General features: G+C 39.8%; 1 protein-coding gene across 2 annotated transcripts in view; it reads right to left on the bottom strand.

Annotated features, from left to right (window-relative positions):
* Positions 1–17,586, bottom strand: part of INTU (inturned planar cell polarity protein) — a 1,478,455-nt gene that overhangs the window by 536,328 nt on the left and 924,541 nt on the right. For both annotated transcript variants that reach the window (XM_044061672.1, XM_044061671.1), the window contains exon 9: positions 12,658–12,711. In XM_044061672.1, the coding sequence (XP_043917607.1) occupies positions 12,658–12,711 (54 nt within the window). The remainder of the gene's footprint in view (positions 1–12,657; positions 12,712–17,586) is intronic.

Here is a 17,586-nt window from a genome sequence, read left to right on the forward strand (position 1 = left end):
CAAAATGTTCTACAACACTCAGATGTCCTTTTCTGGTTTTATCACATACAAAATACTACTGTCTGCAAATGAAGTCAACTTTTCTTGATTACTATACTAATAAATTTCCAAGTATCTTGTTTTCTTTGCCGAAGAGTCTAAATATAATGCAAATAAAGGGGAAAGAGGACACCCCTGCCTGGTTCCTCTGTTCAGACACAACTTATTAGAGAGCCCCACCCACTTTAGCTCTTGCCTCTGTTCCTTCATATATACTCCTAAATATCCTTATTACTGTACTAGGGAATGCAAATGCTTCCACTGTCCTACTTATAAAATCCTATTTTACTCTTTCAAATGTTTTCTCTGCAATCAGACTGCCCAACAAGAGCAATATTTTCTTATATTCTGCTTCTCTTTGGATCATCATTGTTCCATTAATGTTGTCAAATGTTTGCTTCCACTCCACAAAACCACACTGATCTGTATCGGTCAATTCTGGGAACATCTTTGCCATTCTTTTAGCTAATATAGAAAAACACTTTATAATCATGGCTTAAAATTGAAATGGTCCTGTATGAAGCTAGATCTGATGGGTATTTACCATCTTTAGGTATTTCAGCCACCACTGCTTTCTTCCAAGATGTTGATACTACTCTCCGGTTCAAAATACTGAAACAAATCCTTCCAGATCTTTGTCACTTTCTTCCCTGCTAGTTTACAAACTTCCGCAGTACCACCATATATTCCTGGAGATTTTCCTGCAGATCGATTATATGTCACTCTGCAGTTGCTCCTCTTCTTGCTCTGTGAGATTCCCCTTACTCTGCAATATTTTAACCTTTGTCAGCTCTTTTAATAATTCTTGTTACTTTGTAACCATATTTCTTTCTTTTATTTCTACCCTGTTTTAAAACTCCATTTTTATTTTATCCCACTCACTTCTGAAGGAATTTCTATCTTCCCTAATAACTTTCAAATAATTTCAACTACCCATTCCTTAAATTCCTCTTTTTTAATAGGTAGGTGGAGAAGTGCCAGTGCCTCATTTTCACTTCATTACCCTGCATTTTTTTACTTTACTTTCTACTGGTGTATAATCTGAAATAGCTATTGCATGCGTCTCAAAGCTTTCCATTAAATGCATGTATGCCTGTGAAATATAATTTCTACCTAGTTTAGCTCAGATTCTGTACCTTGGGGAATATGTAAAATCCTGCTACATCTTCCATACCAAATATTTTCTTACATTTTTTTCACAAACCTATCCCCTTTTGTTATATTTTCCATTTTAGGTCCCCAGATACATCATCACAATTGCAAACCAAACTCCACACCCCAACTATAAGTAATATTCCCTGCTAAAAGCTGATTATTTCTCCCAAAATGTTCTTGCCTTCCATAATAGCAGTGTTAGGTGGAATATAAATAAAAGCCAGCATAATCCTCCTCCCTTGACAATAACTCCTTACTGCCACAAATATACCATTACTGTCTTTTTTTTTTCTCTATCACTACTGGAGCCACCACAGTAGTAATCAGTATAAATTACCACCCCTTAAGTTTGTCTCTGATATTCTGCTGAATATCCATCCTGAAATCCTTTGTCAAATGCACATGTTAATTTTTCTTCCAAATGTTTCTCCTGCAGCACTATTTCCATTCTGCATTTCTTAATATAATTCAATATTCTTTCCTTTTTTGTCTATACCTGTAAGGCCATTTGCATTTCAAGACAACATGGATAGTTTAGCCATTACGATAAATAGCTAGTGTTCCCAACTATTATACATGACAGCTTCTGAATGTGTATTTCCAATGTTTATGTTACATGTACATGTTTGGCAGGCTGATCTTTTTTACAGTTGCTTTTTCTCATCTACCTTTGAACCTATGTCACATTTTTCAAGACTTTGTTTTAATAAAAACCCTCAAATAAAAATAAAATACATTTTCAAAACAATGCCATTCACTATTAACTTAGAACCAAAACACAAACTATGCACATCTTCAAAAAATGTTAACTGGTCAGATAGGAGCAATTGCCCCAAATCTACAGCTGCACGCATGGGCGTTACTTAACCATTCTAAAGCAAACATCTCACAGCCTGTGTTCGTACCTACAACGACCGCTGTCTGATATGTGTCTCTCTCTCATCCTTCCAGACATAAAAACTGGATTTTAAGCTTTCAGAAAAAAAAAAGACTTTTAGCCTCAAGAAAAAGAGCAATAGCTATCTTTAAATAAAATGAGTTTGCACATTATTCTATTAAATACATTAAGGTATTAAGGCTGCTAGGGAGGCTACCATCTTTTATTCACATCCCATCACTTCAAATTTTTTCACTGAACTGCTTGCCATTGTACCTTTAGATTTTGCATTTCACTATACAAAGAATGCTCAAAACCCTCAGTGTTAACTGTTTGCAACTGCAGACAGCTGGTTTCAATGGAAATGTACTTTGCAATGAATCTTTGTAAATTTCACTCTAAACAGAATATTCATCTGCCTTCAGCTGAAGATGTCTCGACTCTCACTCAATATTTAGCAATCGAAAAATAGCTAATATATTTGCTGATGTAAGAAACTTAGTATTTTTCACGACTTTCATCATGTCTTATTTTTAAAGCTACTTGCTTACCAAAAAAACAAAAAAAAAAGAACAGTTTACAGCTTAAGCCAAGGGCATTAATCTAGCCATTCACCCTTGCAAAAAAAAAAAAAGAGAGAAAATATCTTAATTCTACATACAACGTAATATAATGTGTATCTTTACACTTCACCTACACCCCAGCAGCCCAAGATCACAGCATATTAACATTAAACTTGCTTTTTGCTCAGCCTTTCTTCTCTTGTTATACTGTAAATCCTATACTTTTTGCACCTAGAAAGTACTAATTTAGTTCAATATCTTTAACACACACAGCAGTACATGAAACAGCTGCCTCCACATTTTAAATACCCAATTACACAGTAAACAATACTGCTTTATTGTGAATAACATGACGTTTATATCATTAAATGTTTTATATAAATACTAATAAGAACAAAAGTGTTTACTTAGTTTTTCTCCTTCTAGTGTCCATCTAAACAATAACAAAGTGGGGTACATGCTTTTACAGTCTACCCCAAGTTTAACAAAGTCAACAGAAATCCAGTCTTTTTAGCCAGTTCTTCTTGCAAAGCCATATTTCACAAATATGACTGATGTTTTATGGCTTTCCAATTATTCACTAATTTCAGTATTGCTGGTCTTTCTTTTGTTCATCTCCATGATACACCACCAGACTCTGGTTCAAGCTCAAGGTACTCCTGAGTCATCTAGTCAACTCCTATGATGTCTGTTCCTCAAGCATTTTCCTTTGGAACGTTGGACAAGATTTCACTGGCAAAGTCTCTCCATGAACTTTACTAACAGGAGAATGAGAAGCACAGTCCCCTTCTGCTTGCTCGCTCACTTTTTGTTGGGTAAACTTTTTACTTCCTCTTTAGCCTGTTATACATCAAAAAAGGTCTTTGATCCTCTAGGAAAAAATACTCTGAAGATATGTGGATACAGCAGCTTGAATCTCAACACCTACCTTTCAACATTATTTAATTACTGAGATAAAAGTGCTTCTCTTCTGCCTGGTGTAGGGTGAATAACCATATTCTATAAATACTTTGCTTCCAATTTTAATACTTTGCCCTTCTACCACAGTTTTGTCAGGATCAACTCTTTCTGCTGGTATGACTGCATCCGTACTAAGAGAGGTCTTGACTGCGTTCTCATGGCCAAGTTTGAAGCATGCAAGTGATATGTCCTTTCAATTAGCAAATCCTGATGTGAAACACTGGTCCAATTGCTTATTTGTGCTTTCAGAAAATCAGCACAGTCTGTTCCTTCCAGTTACTTTGGTACAGCAGAAAATCTCAGGTTTTCTCTATGCATGTTGTCTTCTAACTCTCTTTTGAAACAGTTCTTCTTGAAAAGCTTCATACTCAGCCAGCTTAATCTTCATTTTTGCCTCTATTTTATTGCAGTTTTAATCAGTTTATCTGAATAGCTAGTTAACCCTTCTATTTTTCCACCTTTTTGTATTTTGGAGTTGATATTTTCCTTCAATGTTTCATTTATTTTAATCACCTCTGAGTGGAAGTCATCTCTTTAACCAAAAACTGAAGCTTGAAATGCTTTTCCCTGAACAGATGCAAAATTTCTTCTTTGTTGGCATCCATGCAGTATATTTACTAGCCAGTAAATGGATTTTATCCAACAAACAGTTTCAATGACACTTTTTCTCAACTTCTATTTTCAACCTGGAACAGCTGAAGTTAAGCTGTTAATCAGTGTACAAATATCTTGGAAGTCACATTCAGGTCCTCCTCTTGAACATTAATCATGTCTGTAATTACTGTGCAATACCAATAATTGGATCAGTTCCTGACCTAGGTTTACGATTACCCCACAAATTTATTTATATATTTATTTATCTGAACTAAGTAGATAATCATAACAACTTAACTGAAATATACATCCTCTGAAAGTAACTCACCTCATCAAATCTGTATGGTCATATATCTGCTTCTTTTCTCTACATTTCTCAAGGATGGAAAGAATTTTTACATATGTCAGTTCATCCCACCAGTGATTAGTGCAACCGAAGTAACCTGTAAACAGTCCCCGACTTCTGGCTGCCATTTAGGTTTACATAAATGTGAGAATTTCCAGGGCAAAACATACTTTGGGTACAGTAAAACTCTTTTACACTCAAATAAGCTTTCCAATTAGTGACATCACTGGCTCCACAGGAATTTACAAGATCATACTGTGCCCAAAGTTTCAAATGGTAATCATATCAAGAGTAATAAGAATTTGGCTAAAATTTTGCGCTCTCTCTCACTCACACACACTTTTCAAAATGAGTAGGAGGATAAATCTTAAATCGATAGGCCCAGCACCTCTCTTTTCTCACTTTACTGTATGGCTGTCATCATTTAGTTAAAGCTAACAAAATACATATATACATTACTGTTCACCCATAAAACAAGCCAACATTTACTTTAATGGTAGCAATTAGATCTCAGCAGTCACCTTTCAATGAAGACACCACACGGTTGAAAGTACCAATAATCAGCATAAACCATTATGCTAAAGTTGCAAGTACCAGTAAACAACATAAACCATTAAGCCAACAAAAAAAAACAAAATTTATGTTCTTACCATAATGTTCCATCTGTGTTGTCGATCTTCATTCATTCATGAGTGATGGGTCTTGGTTCCATCCTTGGAAATGACTCGGCCAATATAACAAGCTTGCACCAGCCAAAAAACTCTTGAGCTAAGTCTTACCCCATAGTGCCCCTCTCCTCAGACTGAGTTTGCCCGTAAGGATAGAAAGCAGAGGCTTTATCTGAGCAGCTGCCCTATCAGGTAACCTGGACCAAATCCGAACCTCCAGGAGTCTTTCAGATGTGGGAAGGAGGATGGGATATCATGATTAAAGATCAACAACACAGATTTAACGTTATGGTAAGACCATAACTTCTATATCTGATGTTGTTAAACTTCATTCATTCACAACTGATGGGACAGTGTCCCTAGCTACTTTGTGTCCTGCGAGGCCCTGTGGAAGGATATTCCTGAGCACCACTGAGCCAAAGGATGCTCTTCCCCTGGAGACCATATCCAATTTGTAATGAGTAATGAAGGAATAAGGTTGTAGGCCAAGTAACTGGTGAGCCGATGTTGTCCATAGAGGCTCTAAAATGAAAGGCCACCGAAGTAGAACTGATCTGGTGGAGTGAGCCTTGACTTTAGTTGGAAGAGTGATTTTGTTCTGTTGATAAACAAAGGTAATGCAATCTCTCAACCATTCTGATAAAGTGACTTTGGAAACTGAATCTTGGACCTGAGAAAAATAGGAATAGTTGGTCCAATTTTCTGAATGCTGCAGTTCTGTTTAGGTAAAAACATAATTGTCTATGAACTTCTAGCAAATGTAAACAGTATTCTCCTTTGTTTGGAAAAAAAATGGCAAATCAATGGACTGGTTGAGATCTGAATCTGAGATAACTTTTGGTAGAAAGGAAGAGTTAGTCCGAAGCAATACTCTCTCTTTGTGGAAAACTATGTATGGGTGACTTACAAAGCTTGTAACTCTGACATTCTCCTGCCTGAGGTGATGGCTATCAGGAATAAGGTCTTCCAAGACAAAAACTTTATATCAGAGGTGGCTGACAGCTCAAAGGGTTGACAAGTTAAGGTTTGTAAAACTAGCGTCAAATTCCAAGGTTCAATAGGATCTTTAAGAGGTGGTCTCAAATGCATGACTCCCTTTAGGAAGATCTTGCAGAGATGGTGGGACATCAAGGAATCATCATTAAAGCCATTATGAAAATTGAAGATAGCTGCTAAATGGACTCTGATAGTGGACGCTGAAGCTCCTGACTGGAGTAAAGTTGACAAGACCTTATGAATCGGGGCTGCAAAGGAGTTTAGTCTTTGTTCTTTAGCCCAGATCATAAATCTATCCCATTTACTATGGTAAAGTTTCCTGGTGGATGCTTTATGGAAAGCCAGAAGTATCTTTTGCACTGGGGAAATCAGATTAGTCTGCCTGGCAATTACTGGAAGTGGAGAAACCAAGCAGTCAGCTTGAGACACGGTAGGTTGGGATGGACCAGCCCCTGTGGAATAGTCATCAGTCCTGGGGTTGGATCCAGCATCCACAGACAGTGAGGCCACAAGAAGGGAAACCAGACTTGATGGGCCCAATAGGGTGCAATGAAGATTACTTTGCTTCTCAACTGTTGCGCTTTCTTTAAGAAGTGTGAAATCAGGGGAAAGGCATAAAGCAATCCCGGGGGCCAATCGTGTAACAGAGCATTTCTCGGTGACTCCCCCCTGAGGGGGGATCAGGGCAAAGTAGCTGCTGCATTTGCAGTTCGAGGGGGAGGCAAAGAGATTGCAGCAAGGCTGGCCCCAAAGACGAAAGATTTGTGTCGCTATTATGGGATTGAGGGACCACTTGTGAGGCATCAGAATGTTTCTGCTCAGTTTGACCACAATCACACTGGAATTCCCAGGAATGTGCATTGCTACCAGAAAATGGATGGAATCTTATCACCCACTGCCACACTCTCAGTGCTTCCCGACATAATGGGGAGGATCTGGTTCCTCCCTGCTTGTTGATGTGCCAGACCACTGACATATTGTCTGACTGGATAGCAATTGTCCTTGACAGAAGGGATGTTTGCAATGCTAGAAGCACCGCCCTCAGTTTTAGGACATTGATACGCAGAATAGCCTCTAAGGGGGACCAAGTGCCTTGGACAGTTCTTTCCTGAAAATGCCCCCCCCCATCAAGGAGGCATCCATGGTCACTAAGGCCTTGGGTTGAGGGGGGTGAAAAGGGGCGACCCCATAACTCCTCTTCTGGCTTCATCCACCAACTCAGATCTTCTTTGCAATGGTTTGTTATGTGAATTGGGAAAGACACTGGGTGCGTCATTACAGACCACTGACAGGCTAGGAGCCATTGAAGCAGCCTCATATGGAATTTCATCAGTGGGACCAGAGTGATCATTGCCGCCATCAAACCCAGAAGTTGTAAGACCAATCGGGATAGAACTAGGTCTTGAGAGAGTACAGCTTGTAGTTGAGATCTCAATCTTTGTAACCTGTGCAGAGGTAGAGCAACTAGGCAGGATTTTGTATAGAATATCGCCCCAATGAATTCTAAGCTTTGAACTGGTACTAGCTTTAACTTTTCCTTGCTTATTGAGATGCCTAGTGTATTTGCTAGTTTTAAAGTGTAGTGACGGCTTGAAGCAGTAGACTCTTGGTTGGAGCGGTAAGGAGCTAATTGTCTAAATATGGAAACACAGGGAATCCTTGCAGTCTCAAGTGAGCTGTTACTACTGCCATGGATTTGTTGAACACCCTGGGGACTGTGGTGAAACCAAAGGGCAGTACTCAAAATTAATAGTGATTGGCTCCCAGCCAGAAGTGAAGACATCTTCTGGATCATTTGTCCATTTTTATGTGGTAATACACATCCTTAACAGAAATGGAAGGACAGACAACTGTGACCATCCAAAATTTTGTCTGACGAACTTGTTCAAGATGCTGAGATCCAAAATTGGTCTCCAGTCCCCTGTTTTTTTGGCACTAAAAAGAATCTTGAGTAAAACCCAGATCCTATTTGGTCTGCTGGGACTGTTTGGATGACTCTTTTTCTAGCAGCTTTAGACGTTCTTGTGCTGCTGCATCCCTATGACTGGGTGGAAAGTCAGGGATTTGCCTTAGTGGCCTTGGATAAAGGTCGAAGGGAATATGGTAACCTCTGGTCATTTTCGTCTGCACCCAGGAATCTAAAGTTATTGCGTACCAGGCCAAGTGGTGCAGAGAGATTCTTCCCCCGACTGCTTCCAGAGGTAAGCAATTGGGCCACCCCTCAGGAGCGCTGACAGGGCTGCCCAGAGAAGGAATCCCTGGAGCCCTAGTTTCACAGGCCCCCTCTGCCACGGGATGGGTGTCTACCCGAAGAGGCCCCCCCCCCCTGTCCCTGGGAGAGAACTCCCCATGTGTGTCACGAAAAGGCCCTTGGGATTTTTTGAACCACATCTTGCTCTCTGATTTCAGGTGTAGGATCATTGAGGGGAGGAAAAGTGTACATCCATGGCAGACAGGGTCTTTCCGTCTTGCTCAGACCTGGTTAATGTATCTAACTTTTGAGCCAAACAAGTAAGACTCATCAACAGCAGCATTGATGAAGGAAGACTTGAAGTGGTCCGCAAAGTCGCACAAATGCATCCAGGTGTGACATCTCATGATAACGCCTCTATCCAATGCTCTGGCTGCCCCCTCGGTTGTATGGGCAATCAACTGCATGGAGGAGTTAGAAATGGATTCTAGGGTGGCTAGCTGAGAGGCAACTTTGTCACATACCTCATCAGACAATGTTCCTGCCAAGGTTCCTGAAAGGTATGTAATCAGGTACCTATGAAGATGGGTAAAATGTGCCAGATAGTTCAACAACATTATGGTGAAGGTCGCTGAAGCATAAACCCGCTTCCTGTGTCTGTCTATCATCCAGGACTCCCTGTTTGGAGGATGGACAGTTGAACTCTCCTCAAGTTCCTTTCTAGTGGCCACTGCCACCACCATAATATCTACCGCCAAGCCTTTGGACGAATGGGGGTGATCCTATGGAGGAGAGAATTTTATCTGGCCTCCGGGAATTGGCTCAGTGGTGCTTGGGGCCTTCCAAGCATGCTGCACGATGAGCACGACTAGCTCATCCCACAGGTGGGGTAACCCAGGAAGTAGAGGGTCGAGAATGGAAAGCCTGCAAGAATACAGATTCCTCAGTAGAAGGGTTGCTGGGCTTCAAGTTGCCCCTCTGTTTCAGAAATTCCAGTATGTCTCCAAATGAGACATCCTCAGTAGGTGACCGTGGAGACCCTTCTCCCTCATTGTAATCTGCATCTTCGGTGAGGGATTCCTCAAGGGAATCAATGTGCTTCCTCTTGCACATTCTCTTGCAGGGTGGCTCTTCAGAGGGACCATCTGAAGAGGACTCCAAAGAGTGGGTGCCCTGTAGTAGGGTGTCTTGCTGCTCCCATCCTCGATGTCCCAGTGCAGTGAGCTGTGTCAGCTGCATACCAGAGGAAATACATGTATCATGATCTGGAGCCGAAAGGGCCAACTGCATGCTTGTGGAAGCGAGAGCCCTTTCCATAACCTGGAAGGCAGGCCCATCTGAAGAGGGATTAGAGCCCGGAACTGAGAAGGATAACCTTGGAACCGAGGTCACACCCCGCTCCGCCGAGTCTGCCTCAAGGGTTGGAGCCACGAGATGACTTGGTGCTGTCAAAACAACCGGAACCGTAAATGGTGCCATAGAAAACACTGGTGCCAAACTAGGGATCATGGTGCCGACAGGCCAGTCATGGTCTCAAGGGCAGATCGGCTCTGACTGAGCCAAGGTCCACAAGGCAGACTTCGGAACCATGGAAAGGTGTACCACTGGAACCGAAGGAGTTGGCACCAGGACAGGCATTGGTACAGAGGACTCCACAGCCTGTGGGGAGGTTGAAGGAGGAACGTATATAGGAGTCTGTGGAGAACCCCCCACAGCTCCGGGTGGGAGCGAGGTCTTTGATGGGGTTGGGATGCCTCTGGCTGCGAGGAGCTGTTCAACTAGCTTCACTACATTGAGTTCTGAGGGCTGAGTTGTCCAAAAAAGGGGTCGATGGACAGGGAGTATCTTGTCCTGGCGACAACCTCACCTTTCAGCACCAAGGTTGAAGGACCCAAATCTTGTAATGGGGAGGGAGTGACCATTTCAGAGGGAGACACTAACAGGGAGTGTGGGGAGAAGGGAGGTGTGCCCCTCTGCAAAAAACAATGCATTTATTTTTCTGTTTTAAATTCTCATGCTTCAAGGCTGTTTTATATTGCATGCATACTGACGGCAGCATCTGCACTTTTGACATTCTAATGTCGACATTTTGCCAGTTAGCATTATGTGACTTTGATCTTTCTACTAAACTTGTACATGTATATTGTATGGGTTTATATCATAAGACTAACTCTTTGGAAAGTCGAACTTGATATGGTCGAGACCACAAGTTCAACTTTCCAAAAAGTCCAAAATAACAAAAATCTATGTTTTTGCAGGGGGCATGCTCCCCTGCACCCCCCATGTGGTAGGTCGCTCCACCCACACCTCTGAAAATTATATACACCAACTCAGAGATTGCACTACAGTGGAGAAAAGGGTAAATTCACTTATCTCCACCATACCGAGATCTCTATACAAAGGCTTTGAGTTTTCTGAAAGTCAACATATGGTCTCAACCACATGAAGTTCAACTTTCCAAAGAGTCTATCTTCTGAACGGGACCCATATATATATATGTGTGTGTGTGCATACGCCAAAATATTGTATATATATATATATATATATATATATATATATATATATATATGTGTGTGTGTGTGTGTGTGTGTGTGTGTGTGTGTGTGTGTGTGTGTTTGTGTGTGAATCCCGCTTCACCAGAGTGGGCCATCAACAGACCCTGGAAACTACAGACCTATTATTCTGACTTGCCTAACATGCAAAGATATGGAACAAATTATCACGGAAATGCTCAACAAAGATGTAGGCAACCTTTAGATACTGGACCCAACTCAGTCTGGTTTTGTCAAGGGAAAGTCATGCCTACCAAACTTGGTGGACTTCTTTGAGAAGGTCACCAAGACAACAGATGAAGGGAGAATGGCGCATACTGCCTACTTGGACCTGGCTAAGGCATTTGGTACAATAATCCACTCAGGAATAGCCAACAAACTCACCAAACTGTGCATAAACCCCTACATAGCTCCATGGATTGCAGCTGGCTCACAGGCAGAACCCAGAAAGTCAGGAGTGATGAAGACCACTTCCTCTAAGAGAAAAGTCACCAGCAGGGTACCTCAGGGCTCTGTCTGGGACTACTCCTATCTACTTCTTGGAGGTGAAGGCTAATGTCAAGGGCCTTTGGCTGTCCAAGTTAGCAAATGACTGCAAACTGACAGCATTCACAGATTCCCCCATGACACTAACATCTTACAAGAGGGTCTAACACAGGCAAATGACTGGTGCCAAAGTCATCGATTAAAACTCAATGCCAGGAAATCAAGAAATGCATTATAATGCCTTTTGAGAAAAATGCCACCCAGGCTAATTACTCTATTGATAAAACATACCACACACATATATATAGGTCCCATTCAGAAGATCAACTCTTAGGAAAGTTGAACTTCATGTGGTTGAGACCATATGTTGACTTTCAGAAAAGTCAAAGCATTTGTATAGAGATCTCGGTATGGTGGAGATAAGTGAATTTACCCTTTTCTCCACTGTAGTGCAATCTCTGAGTTGGTGTATATAATTTTCAGAGGTGTGGGGGGAGCGACCTCCCACATGGGGGGTGCAGAGGAGCATGCTCCCTGCAAAAACATAGATTTCTGTTATTTTTGACTTTTCGGAAAGTTGAACTTGTGGTCTCGATCATATGAAGTTCGACTTTCCAAAGAGTCAGTCTTATGATATAAACCCCTACAATATATATGTACAAGTTTAGTAGAAAGATCAAAGTCACATAATGCTGACTGGCAAAATGTCGACATCAGAATGTCAAAAGTGCAGATGCTGCCATCAGTATGCATGCAATCGCACTGCAGTATGCATGAACAAATATACTGTTGTCACTGTAGTACGATCTCAGAGTTGGTATATATAATTAGCAGGGGGTGTGGGGGGTGCAGGGGGCTTGACCCCCTTCAAAAATTAATTTGGTTTAACTCTTTTCCATTTCTGCAAAGTGCTGTTTCGGAGAAGTGTAAATTCGGAGTTAAGGTCTCGGCAAAATGTGGTTAGGAAAACTGTACTTTCAGCAATGTGAAAGTGATATATATATATATATATATATATATATATATATATATACACACACACACACACACATATATACACACATATATATATATATATATATATATATATATATATATATATATATATATATATATAAAATCTCAAGAGAAACAGATACACATTTTATATAGTATGACTTCCACAGCTCAATTAATTTCAAAGCACTGTTATTTAGTTATGTAATTCTTCAAAAATGCAATTCTTTTTACCATTTCTGCAAAGTCCCCAGCTTCCAAGCCACTTAAAGTTATATCAATCTCCATCTGAAACAAAAGAGAAAAGCATGTTTATACAAGGCACTCAGTTCAATTAGATGCACAAAGACCAACACTGAATGGTCATTAACTTTATTGCACTTAAGTGAAATGTTTACCATACCAATGAATATTTCAAATATATCCTTTCAGCAGGTTAGAATTCTGGTGTTAAAACCTCTGAGCCTCGGTTTGAAGGCAGAGACTTGACTGGAGCGATCATCACCAATGTGTGGGTCTAATTAACATGTGAATTTCATATAGAGAGAATTCCCTCCCTTGCACATCCAGTTAATTTTTAAGCAATGAGATGGCCAACATAAAACCATACATGAAAATATGCATCGACATGGTGACTCACTTTGTCTCTTTTGTTTGTAAATACTTAAACGAAAGAAATTATTGAAAATTAGATGAGATAAGGTTCAAAGGTGATGACCTGCAGTAAAAGCTCATCATAAAGAGTATCAATGTGCAACGGACATTTTTCTTTATTTCAGAACTCTTACAGAAAGTCATGACTAATGGACAGAAGCTAAGAAATATGCAAATAATTAAGTTCACGGCAAGAGCGTACAAGACTTGCATGTAATGCATTTGTAAGACTAACTAATTAAGAAATGTCACCATTCCAAAGGAGATTGTGTGTCAGGAGACTGGATCCAAATTGTAGTGCATAGTAAATGGATGGGGTGAGGCCTTACTAGTTAAGGCCTGGAAATCATACAGCAAGACATTACAGAAGGTGGCCACAGATGTCACCAAAGCTATAATAAAACTGACCCCAATTGACCTGTCAATGGTTTTATCCATGTCTGCTAAGAGAAATTAGAATAATCTCATGACTTTTCTTTTCCTGTCTTTACTCTCAGTGAATTAAAGTGCTGGGAATCCTTTATGAACACCTTAGTGATTTTTTTTTTTTTTTTTAACTATTACTAAATAAAGTCATTATTGCACATATTTAAACTAAGTCAGAAGCACCTGCTCCCTGGAATTTGCTATACAACACTGAACTGCTAGTAAGCTCTACTTTTAGCTCAGAGACCTGGAAAAATTCACACCTGCTGCTTTTAAAGAAATAATTCCAAAAATTATACTGGAAACTATAACTCTTGAGGGTATGTGCATACCTACTCAAAAGAGAAGGACACAGCAAGGAAAAAATTAAGAACAAAAACTCAGAAAAACATTTTTCTTGAAGATCACATGGCAGAACTGTACACAACTCATGGCATTTTTGAGTAAGCAGCATTAAACTAAAGATGACAAACAGGACAAAATACACACAGAAGTGATTAGAATCAGTGGGAATCTAGAGACAATGTAAAAACAAATAAGAAAGGACTAAAAGAAAAAGAAAATGCACTCTTGGACTGCTCACTTTCTTAACAAAAATGACACAGTCTAAAAGAAAAATGCAGAAATGGGGGTAAAACAGGAGTTCCAGGAGAAATCAACTGAATTACAAGACAGATCTAAAAGACAGAGAATCCAGTTTACAAGTATCCAAGAAAAAATAAAATGATGTAATTGCACAGCTTTCATTACACATACTTTATAACCCTGGATATCTCTCAATCAAAATTGCATTTAGAGAATGGTGCACAAGTTTTTTTTTTTTTTTTTTAATACCTGGAAACCTGCAGTCTAGAAAAGGGCTAAGACCAGTTTCTGGCGAAATTCCAGTCTTCTCAGTTGAAACAAATGGTCTTGTCTAAACCACAGCACAAATAAAAACAGATTAATATAGGTAAAAGCCATGTCTATGTAGAACATTATTTTTCCCTTGGCCAAAGACCGAACAAACTAATTTACTCCTGCCATGTACTTGATTCAGGATAAGGGTCTAAAATTAAAGCATGCAAGCAGCCTACTTTAAAGCTTCCTCTCCAAATGATATGAAAACTTACTTGGGGGCAAACAAATGCAGAAGTGGAATTTAAGCAATATATACCCAACAAGGAAGAATCAATAGCTGATCCCTACAGGTAAGGGAAGGAATGGAAACTCTTTCAAGGAAAATTTGGCAGCCTCAGAGAGAAAAAGATAGTCTCATTCAATTTCATTTATTTAACACTGCAATGTAGCAAAAGTGGAGAGATGTTGAAAAAAAATCCAGTCCAGATTCGGGTGCTTGAAGGCGGCTTAGATGAACAGAACTGAAAGAGTCTGGCAACATGATCTGGTCAATGAGGGTCAAACATAAATGTATTGAAGCCAGGCTATTTTGATCGATCACAGTACTGTTTAGCATAGAAATGATTTTCTCCAATTTTTTTAACGGCATTTAGTTAATTTTTTCTTGCTGGACTGTTTGCTCAAAACTCAGCTTCTTGCAGAGCTGAAAACTACCCTAAGACTGGGGGGGTTGGAGTTGGTTGGAAAAAGAAGCCACCTGACTGGCTAAATCTTGGGGAAGCTCAAAACATCACTGGGTTACCTTAGAGTGAGTAAATGAACTAATTAACCCTGTTTAGACACTTGCTGAATTAATGAATGTTGCTAGCTGCATCAATAGTTGCCTCAACCTCTTTAAAACTACAACACAAAATGAATATAAGGATTTGTACATATGTTGAACAGCTGGCAAAATGACTTGGTTAAGAATTAACTATATGGAAAATGATTTAATGTAAAAAAAAACGGTTTAAAATGTGCACACTACTATTGCAGCATCAATTAAATAAGAACTAGGGGACAGAATAATTTTCACTTTTATGTTTTCTTTATTATATGCAGTTATGTTAGCAACACTGTCATAAAAATAATTCATAAACAAGGTATAAAGTATGGCAAGCAAACTGCAGCTGTTTACTAATCTCAGCATACATACACATAATGGACTTAAAAGACAATGATGCATACAGAAGATTAAAGATGCAACACTTGTCTCTGAGGAGGGGGGAAACAAAACTTCTACATCCATGATACATAAAAAACTTAAGTATGGGGACATCCAACTTTCTATGTTCACAGGGGAGAAAGTCTTGTCACCAAAACGTAGTACCCACTCACAGAGAAGGCTGTAGTTTAATATTGTATTTCAATGTGCTAATTTTTTTCTAATACTAAAATCAGCTTAAGCTGATGAACAAAGAGGGACAGAGAAAAAAGTCAGGGAGCCAACCCAGTGGTATATGGGGATAAAGCACTGACTATGGCCATGCAACCCCAGTTTGAGTAGCAGCGCAGGTACTTTACAGAGCTGGCTGGGAGGATTGGACAGCCCATCCTATAAGGGAAGGGGAGCTGTGTAACTGGTCATGTGTTGTAGCATTCCTTTGGAGGAATGATGTGAGCGCTTGCGTGCATGTGTGTGTGCGTTGGGCACATCCCGCTGCTGATTGCCAGTAGCCTTCATTAAGCAAGTGCACGAGTGTGTACATTTGTGTATGGTAAGGTTTTCTCTCCTGCTGTGATGCTGATTTTGCATCCTCTGGGTCAAAAAGAAAATGTTCTCATTGCCAAGATGCCAGAGGACACAAGTCAGTCTTATGGCTGCCTAAATGCACTCCCAAAGCCTCTGAAAAAATAAGCTTGAGTCTGATTGGGGAGGCTCAATAGTTAGGAGGCACTGGGTAAAAAATCAATGGAAAAAAAGTAAGGGAATGTCTACAAACCAGCTGGCTATGGTGATATGGGATGGACAAAGAAAATATAAGGCGGCAAAAAGAAAAATAACACTGTAAGAAGTGGTGGCAAGGGATGGGGTTGAAACTAGTCTATTGGAATATCAGTGGTTTAAAAGGCCCTCTAAAAATTTCAAGGCTATTTCATTTTAAGAAATTTAGAGGACATATTATGTTACAGAAGACATGTTAAAACAAAAAGAAACATAATAAGCAAATTACAAAAAATAGTATTCACCTGCTCCAACTGTTCCTATTCATGAGGCATCTGGTGTTTTCAGGATACAAGGGCCAATACAGAAGCAAAATATGTTATGGGGTTGGGCTTGGCTAGACAGATGAATAATAACTGGGAATATATATTTCCCCTCCCAAAACAGAGTAGAAGGAATTGAAGAAGATGCTGGGAGACATGCCAACTTTCCAGCAGTTAATGATGCGTACAGGAGGTGATTGGAAATGGAACAGATGTAGATATGGGCCCTAGGCACTTTATGACAGACAAAGAGGAAAGGTTTATAAAGTCATTCATTATAGCCTTTGGTTGGTTTGACATGGCAGAGTTGGCCCAGACATCTCCAAAATATACCTATTTCTCCCCTGGGTATAATGCAATATTCAGGATAGACAGGGTATATATGACACAGAAGCATGGCTGGATGAGTGACCATTACACACACTTCCAAATGTAATTTGAGATAATTTAGTTCTAGTAGACTCTAAGCAGCCAAGCACTGGAAATTTCCCTCTCACTACTTAAGGATTCAAGACTGTAAAGAAAACCTAGTAGCAATGTTAAATGACTTGCTAAAAGTCCCAACTAGACTGCTATTACAATGGTATGGTTTCAACAAGTATTAAGGTAAGAGGAAAAGACTAAAGTTAAAGGGATACATGGAAAAAATAACAACAGAGTAAACTAAAGGAGCTTACAAGAAATGAGAGAACTGCAAAAGAATAGAAAACACCAGATGCCTCATGAATAGGAACAGCTGGAGCAGGTGAAAGCAAAGTTCAAAGAGTATTTTGATGAACTCAGTGATTATATAAAAAAAAGCAATAAGGTCAGGTTACTTTGACAATAATCCTGCAGCCAAAAATACCTGGTTACTGCAACAAGCAGACAAGCATTACAGAACTGAGTAATGAAAATATATGACACTTCATGGCAAGCTAATGACAGGTCCTACAAGAATTACAAACATATTTAGGGATATCTATAGAGAACTGTAAAATAACAGGCAGGACTATG

The sequence above is a fragment of the Protopterus annectens genome, chromosome 2.part0 (assembly GCF_019279795.1).
Source record: "Protopterus annectens isolate FY-2018-M chromosome 2.part0, PAN1.0, whole genome shotgun sequence".
NCBI classification, from domain to species: domain Eukaryota; kingdom Metazoa; phylum Chordata; order Ceratodontiformes; family Protopteridae; genus Protopterus; species Protopterus annectens.